Genomic DNA, 23,978 nt, shown 5'->3' with positions numbered 1-23,978 from the left:
ACACGTACTAGAAAGCAGCAGCATGGATGTCATTATGCATCAGCACTGTGTAGCTGTAAATCAAGTTGTGGAGTGAAATAACACACTTACTAGTAAGCAGCAGAAGCATGGAGGACACTATACAGCAGAATTGAGCAGCGTAGCTGTAAATCCAGTTCTGGGATGAAATAACACACTTACTAGAAAGCGGAAGCCTGGATGGCATTATGCAGCACCACTGAGCTGTGTAACTCTGATATAGGATTAAACATTTACTAGGAATCAGTAGCATTGAGGATATTATAAGCAGAATTGAATAATTGTAGCTGTGAGTCCAGCTTTGGAGTGAGATAAAACACTTAGTAGGAAGCAGCACCGTGAAGGACATTAAACACAAGTAGTGAGCAGGGTAGCTGTGAATCTACCGCTGGGGTGAGACAAAAACATAAGGAAGCAATAGCATGGAAGACATTATAAGCAGTATTGAGTAAAGGTAGATGTGAATCCAGATATGGAGTTAATCAAATCATTTACTAGAAAGCAACAGCATGGAGGACATTATATATCAGTACTGAGCAGTGTATCTGCAACTCCAGCTTCAGGGTGAGATAAAACGCTAGAAAACAGCAGCACTGTTTGCCTGCGTCTCTCACCCGGCTCCACTTTCTCCCTCACCCCTTTGCTTGTATTATTAATTTCACTATTAAGGGGTCATAAGCCCCTCTATAAGCCAGAATTCTAAATACCTATATAAAGATATACATCAAAATTAAATAAAATATAAATGAATAAAACATGTCGAAAATAAATGAAATATATAACAAAACGAATAACCTCATAAAGAACAAAAAGAAAACACATGGAAATAAAATAATAAAAAATACAATAAATAAACAAAATCAAATAAATTATCAGTTAAAAAAAATAAACCACTAAATTGAATGCAAAAAAAAAAAAGACAACTAAAATATATAGAAAAAAAAGTAGATGAATCACTACAATAAAAAAAAGAAAAAAAATTGCTTGCAGTCTCTGCAGCCGCTCTTGCAGCTCTCACAGATGACTCTATTATTTCCAGTACAAGCAGTTACCTACTTCACTGCTGATCAAGGGCCACTCATGTCTCTTCTGAGATTTTTTTTTTCCTTCTCAAGTATTGTATTGCATGTTTTGCCTAAGGAGCCATTTTTTTTTTTAGCCTTTTGCATAAGTATTTACACCCCCTACTTTAAAAACTTTGCCCGTCCTTCATAATTTACAAGGGATGAGACGCCCTTTCCTGTTTCCCGACCAGACCCACGGAGCGGAGTCGCTATTGGATAGCCGTGCCCGTAGAGTCTGCGGTTGTCATGCCAACCATAATCACCTCCAGTTCGCAGCAGCGGTGGCATGAACTGGTGTTCTTCAGCTCTCAGCCTGTGTGAGTGAGGGAGAGAGCGCCACATGTGATGACTTATATTCCCTGCACATGATATCCGCCGCTGCGGTTGCAGCTCCAGCAAATTGCAATTATTTTTTTTTTTGCATTTGCTTTAACCGCCCCCCCCCCTCTTATTTCCTGCTACATAACTTTTATTAAAATATATATATATATATCCAACCCTGCAATTAAAGCCGAGGTGCACATCAATTATTTTTTCTCCAGCCACGTGCCTTCACGCTCCAGAGAGAAAAAAAAAAATCAGAAATCCGAAGACCCGACGTGAAAAGTGTGAAATTGCCAAGAAAAGGTGCAATATCTCTTTCTAATGAATTGGTGGTGAAACGCGTGGGAAGGCGGACATTGCATTTCACCAGGACTTGGTATCTTCCTTTGGTTTCTTTGAGCTTTCCCTGGGTCTGATTCCTTCCTCCAGCCCAGGAGATAATTACAGCTCTTGCCAGGGAGACGGAGCGCGCTCGACATTGTCCTTTGCAGTCGCCGGTTAGAAGGAGCGAAATGAGTCGGTGCCAGAAGAGGTGCAAGAGGCAACTCGGCAAAGTTGCTCGATATTTTTACCATTTTGTCACCGGGACCCTGACACAAGGTAGGGTGCAGAATCCTAAAATAATAAGCTGTATCGTCTCATGGGTGACCTATTTGTAGATGTAGCAGAGCTGGGTTTGTCATTTGTTACAACAATCTCTTACATAGCTGAGAGACATGTCCATCAACGTCAACCGAGGGTTAAAGTGAAGGGGTGTCAATCTCTGAGCCTTTTTTAAGGAAGCAACCTGTGGCATTCTAAGTGTGGTGGACTACAAGTACCAGTATGCTCAGTGAGGGTCCCTTTAAAAACTAAAGAGTGAGTGGTTTACTGATTTATTGAATTACACAGATGTCATCCAGTGTTTGGTCACGGTTATCTTATAGAAAACAGATGTAGTAGAGCTGAGTTTGCAAACGGACTAGTTTGTCATCATAAATATTTTATCTTTGGTTTTACATGGGACTGCCGGTGAGCAAATGATCTTATATATGTAGCTGCCTCCTAGGAAAGGAATGACAAATTCCTTAGTGTTACAAGTTGTACAGATGTAGCAGAGCTGAGTTTGCAAACAGACTAGTTTGTCATCATAATATGTAATCTTTGGTTTTACATGGGACTGCAGGAGAGAAAATGATCCTATATATGTAGCAGCCCCCTAGGAAAGGAATGACAAATTCCTTAGTGTTACAAGTGTCTGTGTACAGATGTAGCAGAGCTGAGTTTGTAGTTTTATTTTCTTACCTTTTTTTCTTCCATAGTGATTGATCGGATAGTATTAATGTCTTCTCTGCGTGGAGTTTAATCACTGAGGTCACCAATATTAAAAGCAACAAAAGGACCCTAACTAATTGGTCACTTATGGCATTACCATAAGTATGTGAGATGGAAAACCCCTTTAAGATATTGCATGCAAAATCCAACAGTCAGGTCCTGATTTACAATGAGTTGTACCAAGTGACAATTTCAGCTCTGCTACATCTCTACCTGTAGTAAAGGAGATGCATTGCTGCAGAAGTCGGGGGATTTACACCGTAGGGTTAAACTTCCAGTGTTCCGTTTCTTTCTTCGTTAAGTACATGAGCACACACTGCTGACGCGGATACGGTCAACGTTTTTTCAAAAGCGTCTTGTATATTTCTCAGGGGGGTATGGATTCCACGTGGCGCCATCTGCAAAGTGCTGCCAGAGCAAGGTCAGGAGGATATAATGTATTGTGAAAATACAGTGTATATGTATATATGTAGCAGAGCTGAGAATGTCAGAGGAAGAGAGGTAGCAGAGCTGAATGTCATCTGGCACAAGATACAGAAAAAGATATATAGTAGCGCCATATGGTGCTTACAGAATACCACCCATATAGTGCCTCTAATGTTGATCATATACAGTGCAGCAATGCAGTTATATCATAGCATATATATATCCATTATGGGGGAAATGATTGTGCCCCCTCCACATCCCTCTGCCAGGAGCTTTTCTGACCTCCCATTCTACACCCATAGACATTAATATGGAGTCGCTCCTCTGCAGATATAACGGCTCCTGCTCTTCTGGGAAGCATATCTATAAGCTATTGGAGGCATCTGTGGGAGTTTTTGCCCCTTCATCCAGAAGAGCATTTGTGGGGTCAGACCCTGATGTCGGGGGTTCACAATCTCCATTATAGGATGGGGCTGAGGTCCGGGCTCTGTGCGGCCCCTCATGTTCTCCCCTCCATGTCTGTATGGAGCTTGTGCACTGGGCGCAGTCATGGGGAACAGAAAAGTGCGAACCCCAAACTGTTCCCTCAAAGCTGAAGCTACAATTGTCCTCAATGTCTTGTGCTGAAGAATTAAAAGGAATCTGTCAGTAGGATGAACGTTCCTCAGCAGTCTATATGGGCATAAAAGTGACAGAATGTTGAATAAAATGATACCTTGATATCTGCAACCTGATGTCTTGATCCCAAGAAATCCACGTTTTTCTTAAGAGCTGTTAAGATCTATGGGCGGGACATAGATCTCCTTGAGACTTTGCCTCCAGAGCTTATTATAAATGAAAAGGGGGTTTCCAGTGTGAGACATGTAGATCAGGAGAGCAGACTGTCAGTCATTACATGTCTCACACTGTTAATGCCCCCTTTAATTTAAAATAAGCTTTGGAGGCAGATTCTCAAGGAGATCTATGTCCCGCCCATAGATCTTAACAGTTCTTAAGAAAAACGTGGATTTCTTGGGAATAAAACGTCGGATCGCAGATATTAAGGTATCATTTTATTCAATATTCTGTGACTTTTATGCCCATATAGACGGCTGAGGAGGGGTCATCCTACTGACAGATTCCTTTTAAGATTTCCTTTCACTGGAATTAAGATTTCCTTTCACTGGAGCTAAGGGTCCGAGGCCGCCCCCTGATAACAGCCCATAGCATTATCCTCCTTCACCATCTGTACAGCGGCACAATGCAGTCAGGGGGTAATGTCCTCCTGGAATCACCAAATCCAGACTCCTCCATCAGACACAGATAGAGAAGTGTGATCCGTCACTGCACAGAACACGTCTCCTCCAGAGTCCGGTGGTGGCGGCTTTACACCACTGCATCCGACGCTCGGCATTGTGCTTGGTGATGTACGGCTGCATGCAGCTGCTCGGCCACGAAGCTCCCAGCGGGAGCGCAGTGTTTGTGCTGATACCAGAGGAGGTCTGGACTCTGCAGTTATAGGGTCAGCTGGTGGTGACTTGTCCATCCTCTGCTCCTCAGCACTCGGCCCCCCATTCTATAACGTTGTGGGGTCTCCACTTCGTGGCTGAGTTGCTGTGGTTCCTTCCACTTCTCAATAATATCACTCACAGGTGATGGGGGAAGATTCAGGAGGAAGAAATGTCATGGACGGACTTGTTACCCCGGTGGCTCCTATTACAGGACCGCGCTGGTATCAGGGAGCTCTGCACCAGCAGCCGGTCTGTCATATGCTAGTAAAGGCAGATGGCACGGCGATCGGGCCGGAGGTTATACACTGGGGGAGGGGCCGGAGGTTATACACTGGGGGAGGGGCCAGAGGTTATACACTGGGGGAGGGGCCGGATGTTATACACCGGGGGGCGAGGGGCCGGATGTTATGCACCAGGGGGGAGGGGCCAGATGTTATACACCGGGGGGCGAGGGGCCGGATGTTATACACCGGGGATGAGGGGCCGGATGTTATACACTGGGGATGAGGGGCCAGATGTTATACACCAGGGGGCGAGGGGCCTGATGTTATACACCGGGGACGAGGGGCCGCATATTATACACTGGGGATGAGGGGCCAGATGTTATACACCAGGGGGCGAGGGGCCTGATGTTATACACCGGGGACGAGGGGCCGCATATTATACACTGGGGATGAGGGGCCAGATGTTATACACCAGGGGGCGAGGGGCCAGATGTTATACACCAGGGACGAGGGGCCGCATATTATACACCGGGGGTGAGGTGCCAGATGTTATAAATTGGGGGGCAAGGAGCTGGATGCTGTACACCAAGGAGCATCGGGGGGTGAGGGGCAGGATGCTATACACCGGGAAGCAAGGAGCTGGATGCTTTACACCGGGGGTGAGGGGCCGGATGTTATACAGCGGGGGTGAGGGGCCGGATGTTATACAGCGGGGGTGAGGTTCCGGATGTTATACACCGGGGAGTGAGGGGCCGGATGTTATACATCGGGGGGTGAGGGGCCAGATGTTATACAGCGGGGGTTATACACCGGGGGGAGAGGGGCCGGATGTTATACATCGGGATGTGAGGGGCCGGATGTTATTCATCGGGGGGTGAGGGGTCAGATATTATACATCAGGGGTGAGGGGCCGGATGTTATACATCGGGGGTGAGGGGCCGGATGTTATACACCGGGGGCGAGGGGCCGGATGTTATACATCGAGGGGTGAGGGGCCGGATGTTATACATCGGGGGTGAGGGGCTGGATGTTATACAGCGGGGGTGAGGGACCGGATGTTATACATTGGGGGGTGAGGGGCCAGATGATATACACCGGGGGGTGAGGGGCCAGATGTTATACATCAGGGGGTGAGGGGCTGGATGTTATGTCTGGGGGCGAGGGGCCGGATGTTATACATCGGGGGTGAGGGGCCGGATGTTATACATCGAGGGGTGAGGGGCCAGATGTTATACATCGAGGGGTGAGGAGCCAAATGTTATACACCGCATCTGGGGGGCTGGATGTTATACACCGGGGAGATCTGGATGTTATACACCGGGGAGATCTGGATGTTATACACCGGGGAGATCTGGATGTTATACACCGGGGAGATCTGGATGTTATACACCGGGGAGATCTGGATGTTAGACACTGGGGGGTGAGGGGCCGGATGTTAAACACCGGGGGGGATGGATGTTATACACTGGGGAGCAATGGGACTGAATGATTAGATGTACCCCAGCACTTTTCTCCGTATAGTTTATAGTACTCTGGCCATGTTACCACTAAAACAGAAAACTGCAGATTGTGCGGTATGGTGCACACAGGACAGCATTCACACAGTGTCTGCGGCTCCCTTATACTACGGTGCAATACTTTAGTAGTGTCATATTCTACTTTGTGCCCCCTTCAGCTAATTATGAACTGTCTGGCAGTGGAGGAACGTTGGGGGTCTGTGCCCACCACCTGCATTGTACATGCACAGATGTCTATACGGCTGTGCAGTTAATTGATGAAGCAAAAACTATGAATGGCCCAATATTCATCTTCAGATTTGGACTTTGTGAAACGGTGACTTGTAGTCAGTAAGGAAAAATCTCCAAAGATTGTGCCCCATACAAGTAACAGTTACAAGCGTCATACTGAGTCCAGATGAAAAGTATATTAGAAGTCAAGATTAATAGTGCCATACGGTGCTCAGATAAAAAACTGATAGAGGGGTCAGAGAGTGCCACGCATTGCCCAAAGAGCGCACACATCACATACCTAGATCCATATACTGCACAGATAAATAGCGCACACATTACACAAATGAAGAGTGCCATAACCAATGAGTCAGATTGTAGACATAGTAGCCAGATAAATAATGCATACAGTGACAAATCATGAATGTTATACAGCTGTGTGTTTTTTTACATGGGACTGCAGCGTAATCTCCTCCACAATCCACAATCCATCCCACAACTTCAACTCTGCTACATCGAGAGGCAGTCTGTCCATTTCTAGTTTATGGAGTAATCCGGATTCCTGATTGCAGGATTTCATCTGTCGCCGTTTTCACCTCCTTCTCATCTTGGCATTAAATGCAAATTATCTGCTCTCCAGCATGGCAGGCAATTTACATAGTGAGCTGGCATAAGGGTGGCAGGGACCTGGCAAAGCCAATTTTCACTCTATAAATTTGCCAGCGTAGCTCTCTGTATAGATTTGTGCTTTTTATAGCCCAGCGTCGCTGCCAGGAATGTTGGGGGGAGTAGTTGGATTCTCTTATTTACATTAGAATTAATAGAAAGTCTTGATAGTGTATCAGCATTTACTCCCTATTTCTTAAAGGGCCAGTGCAGGAAGGGGGCATTTAAATTGCAGACACAGAAATAATTAGAAAATATATTCATTTTACCAGTTACAATCACTGGATAAGTACATTTGCTCATCCTGAGCTATCTGTTTCATCAATACTTAACCAGACTTTCAATGAGACACACAATTCAATGCGTGGGTGGGATTTGGCATGGTTACAATTATATCCATCATATAGGTCCCACCCATTTCACTCTGTGGGTGGGCCATATGTCACTGTTCATCCTGTGCTTCCTGATTCATGAATTAAATGCTAGAAACAGTGAAGACTGACACACGGCAGAGCTGTAGAGGGTATTTATGTCCATTACAAAAATTACCAAAAATTCAATCTAGTTTACAAAGAGCAAATACTAGAGAGGGAGGAGGGGGATGCAGCTGCAGCAGAATTTCTCCTCACTGGGTGTCTATGTGAGACTTATGCTGTGAGGAGGAGGAAAAGGCATCGTAGTATCACTGTTCTTCAGCCTCTTTGTGAGAGTCATGATGTGAGAATAGAGAGGAGAGGTGTTATCAAGTTAAACAGGACCTTTCAGCAGGTCAGAAGTGTCCAGTTTTACTCTTATTTTATTCCCTCTGTCCCCTGATCACACTGGGGTTTTTTTTAAATCCACCATAGGGTCTTTTATTTTGTGCTAATTTTTATTGTCTTTAAAAGTTAATGGTGCTCACAGGATCCTCGGGGGCGTGTCTATGAATAACTTTGCATCATTGCTCAGTGAGCTACGCCCTCTTAGTAAAGACCACAAAAAGTACCACTAACGATAAAAGCTCATATCTCTGGAACCGTATGGCAGAGTTGTTGTTTTTTTAAATAATGTGCTCAAGAACAGTGGGAATAAAATAAGAGCACAATCTGGCCACTTTTGACCTGGTGAGAGGTCCTATTTAAAGGGTCTCTTATGATGCTAAAAAAAATACAAGTTTTCCAGTGGAAACCGCATCTGGAAACTCCTTTTTTGGATAGCTTTTGGAGGAGGTTTTATTTTCCTGAATCGTTTTGGAGGAGTTTTTCATTTCGTGAAGCATTTTTTTTACAGCTTTCTGATTGGACAATGCTTGGTTTAGAGTAGGTTCCATCAGGATCCCCTACTAAGAAGTAACATGCACTTTGTATTTGGTCACCAGGCATTTTTCAAAAATACTAGAAAAACTCCTCATAAGAACATTAAAGAGGATTGACATCAAAATGAATAGGAATAGTTTTTTGGTGGTTTTTGTAGCATTTTTTGTAGCGTATTGTAACATCACTGCCTGCATCCCTACATGCCTTCCCATCTCCGACCATGCAGGGACATCGACTTATTCACCACTCCAGGCCGTGCAGTCAGTTCCTTGTCTTCTGCTTGCTGTGCATGTTTACTGGCTGCATGCTTAGGGTGGACGCGTGTGCATTTCCTGATTCTTAAAGAAACACTACGCGTATTCCTAATGTGTCTTCAACCAATTGCTGGGAAGTACTTAAGGCACCTCCACCTGTTGGGAGGTGCCTGAGCAAAATTCTCTTTCAGTGTGTTTGTGCAACTATTGAGTTGCCAAGTGCTGTCCTGTTTCTTTTCTAAGTCTGCCACCCTGGGGGCTGAATACCCAGGCTTGAACCCTGAATCTGTATCTGATCTGTCCTGTTTCTGCCATCCTGGGGGCTGAATACCCAGGCCTGAACCCTGATTCCGTATCTGATCTGTCCTGTTTCTGCCATCCGGGGGGCTGAATACCCAGGCATAAACCCTGAATCTGTACCTGTGTCTGTCCTTGTCTGTATTAGGATCTATCCCTGAACCTGTTTGTATCTAAGTATGGATCTTTTCCTAAATTCCCTGTGTCTGAACCTGTACCTATGTCTAAAACCTGAAGTGTCTGAACCTGTACCTATCTATAAAACCTGAAGTGTCTGAACCTGTACCTATATCTAAAACTTGTAGTGTCTGAACCTGTACCTATCTCTAAAACCTGAAGTCTGAACCTGTACCTATCTATAAAACCTGAAGTGTCTGAACCTGTACCTATCTCTAAAACCTGCAGTGTCTGAACCTGTACCTATCTATAAAACCTGCAGTGTCTGAACCTCTACCTATCTCTAAAACCTACAGTGTCTGAACCTCTACCTATCTCTAAAACCTACAGTGTCTGAACCTCTACCTATCTCTAATCTGTTACCTATGTGCAACATTAGTGGTTTTATGGGACTTAGAGAAAATAGAGTTTAGCTGGTATAAAAGCATTTTTATTACATTTCATAAAGACACAATACATGTATAAAATGAATAATATAAGTACAAGCACAACAGATATTATACAATGGGTTACAGCTGAAAAGCGACCAAACAAACACCGCACTGATGCTGCAAAGCAAAGTGCTGTGCAGGTAGGTATAAAGAAATATTATGCCACGGACTCAGGAGATAAATAGCTCAGCCAAAAACAATTAGCATAATATAGTATGAAAAAGAGGGGGTATAGACCTTACCAAGGAGGAGAAAGGTTATCTGGAGCTAACCAGCTGATGGTGGTGGGCAAAGAGCGGCCTCGACGCGCATTTCGCAACGCAGGTGGATGCTGTTTCAAGAGGCACCAATTGTTTTTGGCTTTCGAGCTGTAACCCATTGTATCATATCTGTCGTGCTTGTACTAAGTTATATTATTTACTTTATACATGTATTTTGTCTTTATGAAATTTAGTAAAAAATGCTTTTATACCAGCTAAACTCTATTTCCTCCATGTTCCATCGGATCATTAGGAGTTGGTTCTAATCAGCGTATCCTGACTCTACCCGGGTCAGCTACGCTGTATTTTGACTATGTCATTGGCCTTCTTTTTCTTAACATTAGTGGTTTGTGTGTTCACTTGCTACTTCACTGTAAGTACCTTGTGTGAATCTGGCTCTGTCTGTCTTGTGTGTACCTGACCTTATGTTCATCCTGTGTGAACCTGCGGTTCCCTGCCTGTCCGCACCTGTGGTTCCCTTCCTGTCCGCACCTGCGGTTCCCTCCCTGTGCTCACCTGCGATTCCCTGCCTGTCCGCACCTGCGGTTCCCTGCCTGTGCTCACCTGCGGTTCCCTGCCTGTCCGCACCTGCAGTTCCCTGCCTGTCCGCACCTGCAGTTCCCTGCCTGTCCGCACCTGCAGTTCCCTGCCTGTCCGCACTTGCGGTTCCCTGCCTGTCCTCTCCTGCGGATCCCTGCCTGTCCTCTCCTGCGGATCGCTGCCTGTCCTCGCCTGCTTTTCCCTGCCTGTCCGCACCTGCGGTTCCCTGCCTGTCCGCACCTGCGGTTCCCTGCCTGGCCTCTCCTATGGATCCCTGCCTGTCCGCACCTGCGGTTCACTGCCTGTCCTCTCCTGTGGATCCCTGCCTGTCCGCACCTGCGGTTCCCTGCCTGTCCTCTCCTGCAGTTCCCTGCCTGTTCGTGACGCGCCCAGGGGATGGGGACGACTCGGCGCCCGGGCCTTGTTGTTGGTTTTGGAGGATGCCGCGGTGGCCAGCTCCCGGGGCCGTACCCTGGGGTCACTCTTAAAAGCAAGGAATAATGGGGGAAAGGTGTATGGGAAAGGGGGATGTTCGTGATGCCACCCGTGGTGTCTGGTGAGGATCACCAGCGCTGCTACAGTCCTCTGAGGCCGGTGATCAGGCAGCTTAGTTGGTGCGGCTCCCCACAGGTGGAGCGGGGCCTCAGGGCAGCGTAGGAGAAGGGATGCAGGACAGAGGGGACCCAGCCGGGTCAGAGGAAGAATAGGCACACTCACAACAGTTCACTTCAGAACCTTTACTGGTGGTGTTTCAGGCTCGATCCAGGGCACTGTAGGGTGAAGGGTGCATATCGGGACTCTCCCCAGTGAGCGGGTGTGGGGCCTCCTGTTTCTTGCCTTTTCCTGATAAGTTTATGACCTGCCTGGAGCTAGGCCTAACTTGGTCTCTGTCTTGCACCGGCTGACCTGGTGGTAGGGCCTTCTGTTAGAGATCACACTCCCTGGTATCTTGGGCCTCAGTGACTCCTGACCCTGGTATAACAGTCAGCTTTTGGTGTTCCTGGGACATGTAGTTCGCCAGGGGTTCCGGTAGTTTCTGCTGGTCGTTGAGATCCCTGCAGACACGGACCCGGTGTCCGGTAAATGGTCTTGGGGTGAGCTGGCTAAGCTCCTCTGCCCCCTATGTAGCTTGCTTACTCCACTTGCCTTCGGCCGCGCTCGGGGCCCTCACTAGGCTTCACACTGGCAGTAGGCCTCGCTACTCTTCACTGCTCTTATGTCGTCGGCACGCCTTGGGCTCACTAACCTGAGCTCCCTGAGTCTGGGCTGGACTGACTTTCTCACTGGCTGCAGCAGACTGGCTGCATACTCCAGGCTGTAGATTCCAGACTAAACTTTCTCCCAGACTGAACTGCCTAGCTCCACCTTCCCTTTTTATATCCCTATCCGGGCTCACTCTGGTGGTCTGAGGTGGAAGGTGGAGGTGTGTGTATGCTGTGAGGGCCTCTTGCAGAGGAATCCGTCCATGCACCCCTCTAGGATCTGTGGCACCAATGCACAGCAGGGCGCCACATTCCCCCCTAGCAAAGCTCAGTACTCCCGGACTGAAGTACTTTTTATAACAACAATAACAATAACTCTTCCCTTTATGGGAGGCACTTTGCTTAAAAGTTACATATAAAACATTATAAATAATAAATATATATGTACAATTCAATAAGCAACCCCAGAATTCAAGTCTCTTCCGGTGAGGTTCCCCGACGGGATATCCATCTCACAGGGTAGAGTACTTGGTAGCTTGAGGGACCTGTCCAAAGGAAACCCTCCACATAGGCCCTGGGGTGGCTGCAGGGCATGGTGATCCCGAGTTGGACCTCTGTTTGTGCCACACCAGACAGGTTTTTGCTCTGAGGTCACCTAAAGGGGCACTCCAGGGAGTGCAATTATTTACAAGAAGCAGTTTTTGGGCTGCACACAGTCCTCAGCCACAAAGTTCTTTATGTACCCTTATGGGTAGTTAGAGGCAAACAAGAAAAGTGTCCATATCACTTAAATTGTCCATGGCAAGCATAACACAAAGTAATAAATACATATACAGGAAAATACACAATATAATACCCCAAGGGTAACTATCTACACTGTCAGAGTTTCCTTCTTTACTCTCTGTATCTGACAGGGGTCTGACCTCGTGTGCTACGTGTCGACCTACGTGGTACTGGGATGCGTGAGGCACTAGCATTTGCACTACTTCCCATTCTGTCAGTTCTAAGTGTTGGGGAACTGCAGGGTTGCCTTAACCTCTCTACAGGACTGGCAAGTATACCATTGGCTGGGCCTTCTTGCTCTGCTCCAACCGGGGATCCTTCTTCCGGGGACTCTTCTTGAGCAGGCTCTTCTGAAGCACTTACAGGCTCTACTTGCTGTGGAGGGTCTTCTGGCTGTTGAAAGAAGTGGATCACAGGTATTATTACTGCTCCTCCTAGTTGACGCCAATCTGCCGGGAAATCAACTAAGTCAGTATGGAGTACTGCTTCTTTAGGCTCCTCCGGTACGGTGAGAGGCACTTCTTCTTGGGGCTTTAGCAGGTCTGGACACAACTTCAGATGGTCTCTAGATATCGCTGCAGTCGTTATTCCTCCGTCTTTGCTAATCAAACAGGTCTTCTTGTTTTCAAATCTTGAATTTAACACAGTGTAGGGTTCTCTCTCCCACTGGTCATCAGGTTTGTGGTTTCTCCTTTTCCTCTTTAACACCACTTCTCTTGGTGTGAAGGGTTCTGCGGGCGCACTCTTATTGTAGTGGGCTTCCTGCTTGTCCCTTACCCGAGTGAGACTGTCTTCGACACAGGCCTGTACTCTTCTGTATTGCTCCTGTCTTGTCGTGTCCCAGTCCTCAGTAGACATATCTGCTTCTGGTTCTACTACACCAAGCTCCAGGTCCATGGGCAACTTCCCGGGTTTGGCTCGCATGAGATATGCTGGAGTACAATTGGTGGAACTCAAAGGTATGTGGTTGTACAGATCTACCAGGTCAGGTAGTAGGTCTGGCCACTGATTTCTCTCCTCTAGTGGTAAGGCCTTCAGCAGGTCGATGACGATTTTATTCATCTTTTCACAGAGACCGTTGGTTTGGGGTTGGTACGGTGTAGTCCGGATCTTTTTACACCCGTACAGATGGCAGAACTCCTTGAACAGTTCGGCTTCAAAGGCTGAGCCTTGATCTGTCAGCATCTGCTCTGGGTATCCATGGGGCCTGTAGAAGTACGCCTGAAACGTCTTCGCCGCAGTTTCTGCCGTCAGATCCTTGACGGGGCGACCACCAGGAACCGGGAATAGTGATCCACCATGGTCAGGGCATAGGAATATCCTGACCTGCTGGGTGACCGCTTGACATGATCCAGGGCCACGATCTCCAAAGGTCGAGTTGTCTTGATGGGTTGCAAGGGTGCCTTCTGGCTGTTGTAGTCTTTTCTTCTGAGGCTACAGGGTCCACAATCCCGGCACCACCTCTCAATGGAACTGCGCATTCCTACCCAATAAAACCGACACTTCAGCAGGGTTTCTAACTTCTTCCAGCCAAAGTGCCCCGCCTGATCGTGGTAGGCCTCCAACAATATCTGGATGTCTGTCTTGGGCACCACTATCTGCCATACCATCTCTTGGGTTTTGGGGTTGACGTACCTCCGGCACAGCTTCTCTCTATAGATGAACAGCCGGCTCTTCTCATTCCACAGCTGCTTGGCTTGTAGAGACGCGTCCTTCTCCAGGGAGGAACCTTCCTGGGTTATCAGTTCTTTGATACGGCTGACAAGCGGGTCGCTGTCCTGGGTCTCCTTCCAGCTGTGGTGAGGCAGGGGTTTAACGTCTTACCGCGATGCCTCCTGGAGGCTCGTTGGTCATGGACCATTCCATTCCGATGAAAGGCAGGTAGTTCAATCTCCTCCAGGTCATCCACTTCTTCAGTGTCCGACTGGTGAGGCATCCTGGACAGGGCATCAGCGATGGCGTTCTTGCGGCCCGGAGGCTAGATAGTGCTTGAACCGCTCGGTGATGGCTCAGACCAGGGCCAGGAACTCCAACTTGAAGTTGCTATAGTTCTCTGGGTTCCTCTCGGTCAGGCGGAGCTTCCTGCTTGCATAGGCGATCACCTTCTCTTTACCATCCTGCTTCTGACTCAGTACAGCTCCTAATCCTTCGTTGCTGGCATCTGTATACAGCAGGAACGGTTGGCTGTAGTCAGGGTAGGCTAAGATCTCTTTGCCGGTCAGGATCTCCTTCATCACATTAAAGGATTCAGCCTGTTCTTTACCCCACTGGAACGGGGGATTTCTGCCTCTGGGGGACTGTCCTACCAGGAGGTCTTGCAGAGGCGCCGCTTTCTTGGTATAGTCCTTCACAAACCTCCGGTAATACCCAACTAGTCCCAGGAACTGACGTACCTCCTTGAGGCTCTTCGGCTCCGGCCATTTCTGGATGCCAGTGACCTTCTCCGGGTCTGGTGCTACTCCCTCTGGACTGACGATGTGCCCCAGGTACTGTACCTTTCGCTTGAGCAGGTGGCACTTTGAGGGCTTCAGCTTCATCCCATACCGGGGCAGCGACTCAAATACCTCCGCCAGGTGCTTCAAGTGGTCCTCATACGTTTTGGAGTACGCTATCACGTCTTCCAGGTATAGTAGTACAGTCTCGAAGTTGCGGTGTCCCAGGCAGTACTCCATCAATCTCTGGAACGTTCCGGGGGCATTGCAGAGTCCAAACAGCATGCTATTGAACTCGCAGAGTCCCATCGGGGTGGTGAAGGCCGTCTTCTCCCGATCCTCCTTAGCAACAGCTACTTGCCAATACCCACTAGTGAGGTCAAGGGTGGAGAAGTAATTTGCAGACTTTAAGGCAGCCAGGGATTCCTCTATACATGGTAAAGGGTATGCATCTTTATGTGTAATGTGATTTACTTGTCTGTAATCTACACACATTCTCATGCTTCCGTCCTTTTTCCTGACTAGCACTAGGGGAGCTGCCCAGGGACTACAACTATCCCTTACTACCCCTGCCTTCTTCATGTCATGCAACATCTCCTTCGCCTTCTGGTAGTGTGCTAGTGGTATAGGCCTGTAATGTTCTTTGATGGGTGGATGGTCACCTGTGGGGATATGGTATTGAACCCCCTTAATCCTCCTGAAGTCAACTGGGTGCTTACTGAATACCTGCTCGTATTCCTGAACCACCCGGTGTACACCCTGCTTCTGATGGGCAGGAGTGGTGTCTGTCCCAACATGGAGCTGTTGACACCAATCCTGCACCTGGGTTGCCGGGTCATTATCCTCTACTTCGTCTGGTGAGGTTAAGGACTCCGCCGTGTGTATGGAGTTGTTATTTACTGTATACAGTTTGGCAACAGTGGCGTAGCATGGTAATTTAACCTCGTCCTCCCCATAGTTTAGGAGGCGTACGGGCACCCTCCCATTGGGTACATCCACTACCCCTCTGGCAGTCAAGAGTGTAGGCCTATGTTCCAAGATAAGGGCCTCTACCACCGCCTGGTAGCTTCGTCATTTGAGACCTATTTCTGCTCTACACCCAATCAGCATTTCACTCATCGGGGGAATCACAATGGGTACCGGGTCTGTCACCCGTACATTACCAATTTCACCGCCTATCAGCTTTACCTGTTGCTGGTACATAAGGGCTCGGATCTCTTTCTGGAGCGCCCTTCTCTGCCCTGGTCTGTCAGTGTCAGCTATCTGTTGGAGCAAGAACAACACTTCTCCCAAACAGTTACTAACAATATTTGTGCCAAGTACCATATACTAGTCTGTATCATCAGGATTAGTCTCTACTACAATTAGTCCCTGGTCTTTCAGTTCCACTCTTCCCACCTTTACTGCCACATCCTTAACCCCTACTAGGTTAAGGGGGAGGCCGTTTGAGGCATACACGGAAAGATTTGGATCTGGTGGGTGAAGTTCGTCTATGGACCAGAACCTTTTGTAGAGGACATCAGGCATGATGGTTACCTGAGATCCTGTGTCCAGCAGAGCGGGTGTCACGATGCCATCCAGCACGATGGACAGGAAAGGTCTTCCTCCCACGAACCTGCGGTACCAGTTTGATGGGCCTGGGGGGTCTACTCCTGGGTGTCGGCCCTCGGCCCCAGGGTTTGCTCGTTTAAAGGACAGCTCTGGACGGCGTTACCTGTCTTGTGGAAGCGGTGGCAGACAGGGTCCCTCGTCGGGCGGCGTTGGTCGCTGATCCTCCCAGGGGGTGGTGTTGTCGTCCTCCTCCTTCTCGTCCAGGGGACATCCTCAGGGCTGTCGGCTAGCAGGATCCTTCCTTCCTCCTCGGGCTCCGTCCGCAGCTGCAGGGCACTCAGTACAGTGGTCAGGGTTTTGCTCAACTGACGCACTTCAGAGCGCAGGCTGTCCAGCTCACTAGGGGACGTTGCTGGAACCTTGGCTTCAGCAGCTACCGGGGAAAAGGTGGACGCTGCAGGCACTGGGGTGGCCCCACCCTGGTAACATTGGATAGCAGTTGTTTCCAGGGGCTGCAGTCCTTTTATAGCCATGTCCTTAAGGGTGTCAAAGGTGGCATCTGGATGATCCAGGGACCACCAACGCACAGTCCTGCTCTCCTCTTGGGACCTCAGTTCCCGGGTAAACTGTTCCTTCAGCATTTTATTTTCATTATTGATGCTGGTTGGACTAATCTGTTTCAGAGCTCGCTGGGCCCCTTGTAAACGGCAGGCATGGTTTCGAACATTGTCCTCCGGTTGCTGAGAGCAGTTGTAGAACCTCATCCGGAGGTCTGTCTCAGTACGATTCTCAAAGACAGTTTGTAACCTTTTAAAGATTGCGGACACTGACTCCTGGTCTGCGGCCGACCAGGTTTCTACTTCTCGCTCCACAGCCCCAGTCAATTGTCCCAATACAACAGCGTCTCTTTGCTTGCCTGTCATAGAGTACATGTCCAGTATACCGCATATTTTCCTTTTGAATCCAGACAGGGTATCTGGTTTGCCGCTGTACTGGGGGAGCCACTTCGCTCCAGGGATGTACGGCCTGCTCGGCGCCGAGCGCGGGTTGATTATCAGAGCGGTTAACTGGTACTCCGGCGTTGCGCTGTTCTTCGGACATTCTGGCGCCCCCCTAGCGAACCGTGGCCTACCTTCTTTTTTTCCGGTAGGCCGCAGCTCCGCAGGTGACGGTCTTCTTCAGGACCTTGCTTCGCATGCTTCCTACGTCAAAGCGTTCACCGGGGCTCCTTCCAGGACCTGGCGCTTCCTGGTTTGACGTCGAGGCGTGGGGCGTGTCCGGGGCTTCGCACGCTTCAGCAGGTACACCTCTCAGTTTCCCGCGGTTACACCCTTCTTCCCGCTCAGCGGCACAAGAATGGCGGCGATCTACGCCACAGTTCTGATTAAAGGCGAACAGTACCCGGTGGCAACGGGCACAACACTCCGTCGTTGCAGCGGGCACGGAATCCTGTTCGTGACGTCAGGAAGAGATGACGCGCCCAGGGGATGGGGACGACTCGGCGCCCGGGCCTTGTTGTTGGTTTTGGGGGATGCCGCGGTGGCCGGCTCCCGGGGCCGTACCCTGGCGTCACTCTTAAAAGCAAGGAATAATGGGGGAAAGGTGTATGGGAAAGGGGGATGTTTGTGACGCCACCCGTGGTGTCTGGTGAGGATCACCAGCGCTGCTACAGTCCTCTGAGGCCGGTGATCAGGCAGCTTAGTTGGTGTGGCTCCCCACAGGTGGAGCGGGGCCTCAGGGCAGCGTAGGAGAAGGGATGCAGGACAGAGGGGACCCAGCCGGGTCAGAGGAAGAATAGGCTCACTCACAACCGTTCACTTCAGTACCTTTACTGGTGGTGTTTCAGGCACGATCCAGGGCACTGTAGGGTGAATGGTGCATATCGGGACTCTCCCCAGTGAGCGGGTGTGGGGCCTCCTGTTTCTTGCCTTTTCCTGATAAGTTTATGACCTGCCTGGAGCTAGGCCTAACTTGGTCTCTGTCTTTTACCGGCTGACCTGGTGGTAGGGCCTTCTGTTGGAGATCACACTCCCTGGTATCTTGGGCCTCAGTGACTCCTGACCCTGGTATAACAGTCAGCTTTTGGTGTTCCTGGGACATGTAGTTCGCCAGGGGTTCCGGTAGTTTCTGCTGGTCGTAGAGATCCCTGCAGACACGGACCCGGTGTCCGGTAAATGGTCTTGGGGTGAGCTGGCTAAGCTCCTCTGCACCCTATGTAGCTTGCTTACTCCACTTGCCTTCGGCCGCGCTCGGGGCCCTCACTAGGCTTCACACTGGCAGTAGGCCTTGCTACTCTTCACTGCTCTTATGTCGTCGGCACGCCTTGGGCTCACTAACCTGAGCTCCCTGAGTCTGGGCTGGACTGACTTTCTCACTGGCTGCAGCAGACTGGCTGCATACTCCAGGCTGTAGATTCCAGACTAAACTTTCTCCCAGACTGAACTGCCTAGCTCCACCTTCCCTTTTTATATCCCTATCCGGGCTCCCTCTGGTGGTCTGAGGTGGAAGGTGGAGGTGTGTGTATGCTGTGAGGGCCTCTTGTGGAGGAATCCGTCCATGCACCCCTCTAGGATCTGTGGCACCAATGCACAGCAGGGCACCACATCCGCACCTGCCGTGTGTCCAAGGTCTACCCTGGAATAGCTCCTGGTTTTGCCCCCCCCCGGCTCTCCTCAGATGGCGGTACCATCAGCTGCCGTGCATCCGAGGTCAGTCTGGGTGTGGCACTTAGTCATGACCCTCCAGGCTCTCCTCGGTCCACAGCACAGTGGGACCACGATTCACGCTCGCGCTAAACAGTCCATGTGCGAGTGTAACACGGATCTACTAAAACAAAACTGTAAAAACTGTGTTTGCATATAGCCTTATTCACCATGTGTGCTTGTAACTAATGCTGTTGGAATGGGGGCACGGGATGGATCAGAGGACATTGTCCTCACAACTGGAGGACCTTCTATAGTCCAGTAGTGGGAAAAAAAATGGAAACCAATAGGGAATATAAAGACCCAAATTAGGCAAGTTGCACACATTTCTACCTGCACTACATCTACAATACATCTACAGCACGCTAGGGAAGGATTCGGAGTTTTTTCTTATTTTGTGGGGTCTGTCACTTTAAATAAAGCCCGGCTCTGCATTCTAACATTATGCAAACATTCAACTTCACCACAATTGAATTCCAATCCCCTTTATGACGAATACAAATGAAATAAATGTCCAGTTATAAATGGCCGACCCGGTGACCCTACCCAGCAGCGCTACAGGGGAACATGTCATATCCACTGCTCATAGGAATATTTCCCATTGAGTCCTGTGACTGTCAGTCGTCTGCTGCAATGACATTGTCCAAGGTCACCGCTCCGTCTCTTCCTGGTATTTTTTACATTGATGTTTTTCATTTAAATAAGATTATGGCCATTTACCGAACACAAGTGAAAGACCAGACATGCACCATTAGGCGGAATATCAGGAGGGAGCCGACATGCCGCATATTTATGAGGTACGCAGGAGTCACAGCGCAGATCCAGATCTGCAGACCTTGAATGGTGAAACAGAATAGAAAAACAGAAATTCTTTATTTTATCAGAAGCCGACAACAGATATCATAGGAGGCGGCGGTGGTTTAATGATGCTGCTTTCCTGATCCGTGACAAACCAAATCCTGCTGTCAAAGTAGTCTGCGGAAATATTACACTCATTTCATAAAGTTTTTGAGAAACTGGATAATTAAAGGACTTTGTCACCATTTATATATTCTTCTGGTGCAGTCACTGTGTACATACGTTACATTACTGACCCTGTACTTATCCTGAGTTACATCCTGTATTATACCCCAGAGCTGCGCTCACTATTCTGCTGGTGCAGTCACTGTGTACATACATTACATTACTGACCCTGTACTTATCCTGAGTTACATCCTGTATTATACCCCAGAGCTGCACTCACTATTCTGCTGGTGCAGTCACTGTGTACATACATTACATTACTGACCCTGTACTTATCCTGAGTTACATCCTGTATTATACCCCAGAGCTGCACTCACTATTCTGCTGGCGCAGTCACTGTGTACATACATTACATTACTGATCCTGAGTTACATCCTGTATTGTACTCCAGAGCTGCACTCACTATTCTGCTGGTGCAGTCACTGTGTACATACATTACATTACTGATCCTGAGTTACATCCTGTATTGTACTCCAGAGCTGCACTCACTATTCTTCTGGTGCAGTCACTGTGTACATACGTTACATTACTGATCCTGAGTTACATCCTGTATTATACCCCAGAGCTGCACTCACTATTCTGCTGGTGCAGTCACTGTGTACATACATTACATTACTGATCCTGAGTTACATCCTGTATTGTACTCCAGAGCTGCACTCACTATTCTGCTGGTGCAGTCACTGTGTACATACATTACATTACTGACCCTGTACTGATCCTGAGTTACATCCTGTATTATACTCCAGAGCTGCACTCACTATTCTGCTGGTGCAGTCACTGTGTACATACATTACATTACTGATTCTGAGTTACATCCTGTATTGTACTCCAGAGCTGCACTCACTATTCTGCTGGTGCAGTCACTGTGTACATACATTACATTACTGACCCTGTACTGATCTGAGTTACATCCTGTATTATACTCCAGAGCTGCACTCACTATTCTGCTGGTGCAGTCACTGTGTACATACATTACATTACTGATCCTGAGTTACATCCTGTATTATACTCCAGAGCTGCACTCACTATTATGCTGGTGCAGTCACATTACATTACTGATCCCGAGTTACATCCTGCAGATCTTTTATTATAAAAATGAAAAACATAACAATAATAATAACAGAAACATAACAAAATTAATAACCACAAAATAAACAATGTAATGAAACTGGTCCAGCCGCTCTCTCTCTCCTCACACACATATTATACATATATACAGAATAAACAACTACTTACACTGTGACATCTGGTCCGGTTACCAAACAAATAATAACAATATAATAAGTAAAATAAACAATAGCCGACAAAAATATCTAGAAACTAATATATACATTTTTTTTTTATAAATAATATAAAATAAATACTAACTATACAAATATATACAAGACAAAACAAAACATCCCACACTCGAGCCCACCGAGTCTCATGCCTCAGTCCATGTCGAAACGTCCATAGGCCAGATCAGGCAGTGCCAGTTTTTCACCCAAATAATCTGTGTCCCACAAGACGAACCCACCCCCCCCTTTTCCCACCACCCAACCTAACACCTACACCCAAATCCATATCCTTATATACAATATATACAGAAACAAACAATACAATAACCACAACTGACAAAGCCCAAGTTCGGCGCCTGCAGCCCTACATCACTGTCTACTGATCAAAACAAAACAAAAATCTATGGTGTCAGCAGCTGCCCACCACCAGGAGAGGAGATGACCAGACTAGGGCACACTAAAAGAAAAGCCCCTCCAGAGGAGAGCGGCCCTTCGTGTACCCAGTCTCTCATACTCCAGAGAACGCACCTTCATCAGGTCTCCGAGTATGGTCCTAAACACATCATCCACTGGGAGGATTTTCTGTTGCGTCGATACTAAGCACCGTGCGTTCCACGTGTGATACCTAACCACTGTGCTAACTAGAAATAAGGTGCAGCGGTGCCTACCACCCAGGTCTCCGAATGCTCAATAGGCCCATTCCGCATAAGAGAGACCGGCCAGCCGGGGCCAGTCAATGGAGGCGCCCACCCTGTTGTACACCTCTGTGTTAAAGGGACAACGAAGCAGTAAGTGGTCCATGCTTTCTAGCATGGTACCACAATGCTCCCGAGGACAGTTCCTGTCCTCAGAGCTCCTACACTTCAGATTGTCCCTCACACACAGTTTCCCATGGAAGCAGCGCCAAGCCAAGTCCCAAAACTTCGAGGGGATCCTGATAGAATTCAAAAGATGCAGACCCACCCCAAGATCCCGACTTGGGCAATCCTTGAGCGCCAGAGGCCTCCGAAAATGGGTCAACAGAACCCTTTTGTCAAGGAGCTTCCTTGGCAGAGTCCTGACCTCCCGCATTCTCATTCTTACCTTCAGAACCACGGTAGCGTAAGCCGGGAGATGTCCATGCTGTGTGCGTAGATCCTTCACTTGCCCTCCTGTCTCCCATTCCTGGAAGAAAGGCTGAAACCATCCCCTACAGGAGAATACCCACAGAGGAGCCCTCTCTTTCCAGAGGTTTGCTATATTGATCTTAATGAAGGTATTCACAAGGAATACCACAGGGTTGACCATACCCAACCCTCCTAGTCTCCTCGTACGGTAAGTAACCTCCCTCTTGACCAGGTTCAGTCTATTCCCCCATAACAGTTGGAAGAACAAACTGTAGACCCGAGTCCAGAGAGGCTCCGGTAAGATGCACACACTGCCCAGATAGATCAGCAAAGGGAGCAGGTAGGTTTTAATCAGGTTTGCCCTTTCCCTTAGGGTCAAAGACCAACCCTTCCATTAGTTCACCTTCTGTGTGGCGATCTCCAGCCTGCTGTCCCAATTTTGTTTGGGGTAATCCCCCTGGCCAAATTCGATGCCAAGAACTTTTGCAGAGACTTTGGGTCCTGGAAGGGTGTCCGGGAGATCAAAACCAGAATCTCCTCCTCCCAGCCAGAGACTCTCACATTTATCCCGGTTGTTCTTGGACCCGGATGCCTCCGAGTAGCGATTTACCTCTGACATCAGCCATTCTGCCTCCCCATCAGAGGAAACAAAAACGGTGACGTCATCGGCATACGCCACCAGTCTCAGATTGGCTTCCGGTTCTGCCCGGTCCATCCCGATCCCAGCCAACGGTCCACGCTCCACCCTCCTAAGAAGTGGGTCAATCGCAAACATGTACAGCAGCGGGCTCAAGGGACAACCTTGGCGAACACCACACCCAACCTCAAAAGAGCTGCCGATCCAACCGTTTACAAGCGGGAAACTCTCTGCCCCAGCGTACAAGGTCATAAGCCAATCAACAAACCCCCCCGGCAGGCCATACCTCAGAAGGACAGACCAGAGGTACTCATGATTAACCCAATCAAACGCTTTTGCCTGGTCCAATGACAGCATGTAGATCCTTCCAGTGGCCAGCCGTACCCTGCTCCACCGCCTCTCGGACACAGAGCACAGCACTAATTGTACCGGAACAAAGCAATGCTGGGCCCTCGAAAGGAGCTGGGGCGCAAAATTCACCAGCCGATTAAACAGCACCTTTGCCAAAACCTTCCTTTCTGCATTGAGAAGCGCTATGGGACGCCAATTCTCAATGCAAGATGAGTCCTTACCCTTTGACAAGATGATCAGGGCAGACCTCCTCACTGACTTTGGCAGAGTGCCCGAGGAAAGACATTCATTGAATACCTCAGTCAAGAGGGGAACCAAGGCGTCCTTAAAGGTCTTATAGAATTCAGATGTTAAGCCATCTGGACCGGGAGATTTCTTTAGGGCAAGCCCTTCAATCGCCAACTTAA

The 23,978-nt window shown here is 48.5% G+C and overlaps 1 protein-coding gene across 5 annotated transcripts in view; it reads left to right on the top strand.

Moving 5' to 3' along the window:
* KCNIP2 (potassium voltage-gated channel interacting protein 2) overlaps positions 1-23,978 on the top strand; it is a 654,874-nt gene that overhangs the window by 311,199 nt on the left and 319,697 nt on the right. Inside the window, exon 1 of one of the 5 annotated variants that reach the window (XM_073684929.1) lies at positions 1,325-2,006. The exons of the other annotated variants lie outside the window; for them this stretch is intronic. Coding sequence (XP_073541030.1) covers positions 1,919-2,006 — 88 coding nt within the window. The 5' untranslated portion in view covers positions 1,325-1,918. Of the gene's footprint in view, positions 1-1,324; positions 2,007-23,978 lie in introns of those variants that run through there. 5 annotated transcript variants of the gene reach the window in all.

This window comes from Phyllobates terribilis, unplaced genomic scaffold (genome assembly GCF_046119375.1).
Source record: "Phyllobates terribilis strain yellow unplaced genomic scaffold, ASM4611937v1 Scaffold_5__5_contigs__length_657084704, whole genome shotgun sequence".
NCBI classification, from domain to species: domain Eukaryota; kingdom Metazoa; phylum Chordata; class Amphibia; order Anura; family Dendrobatidae; genus Phyllobates; species Phyllobates terribilis.
The sequence above is the reverse complement of the archived record's forward strand: the minus strand, read 5'-3'. Positions and strand labels throughout refer to the sequence as shown.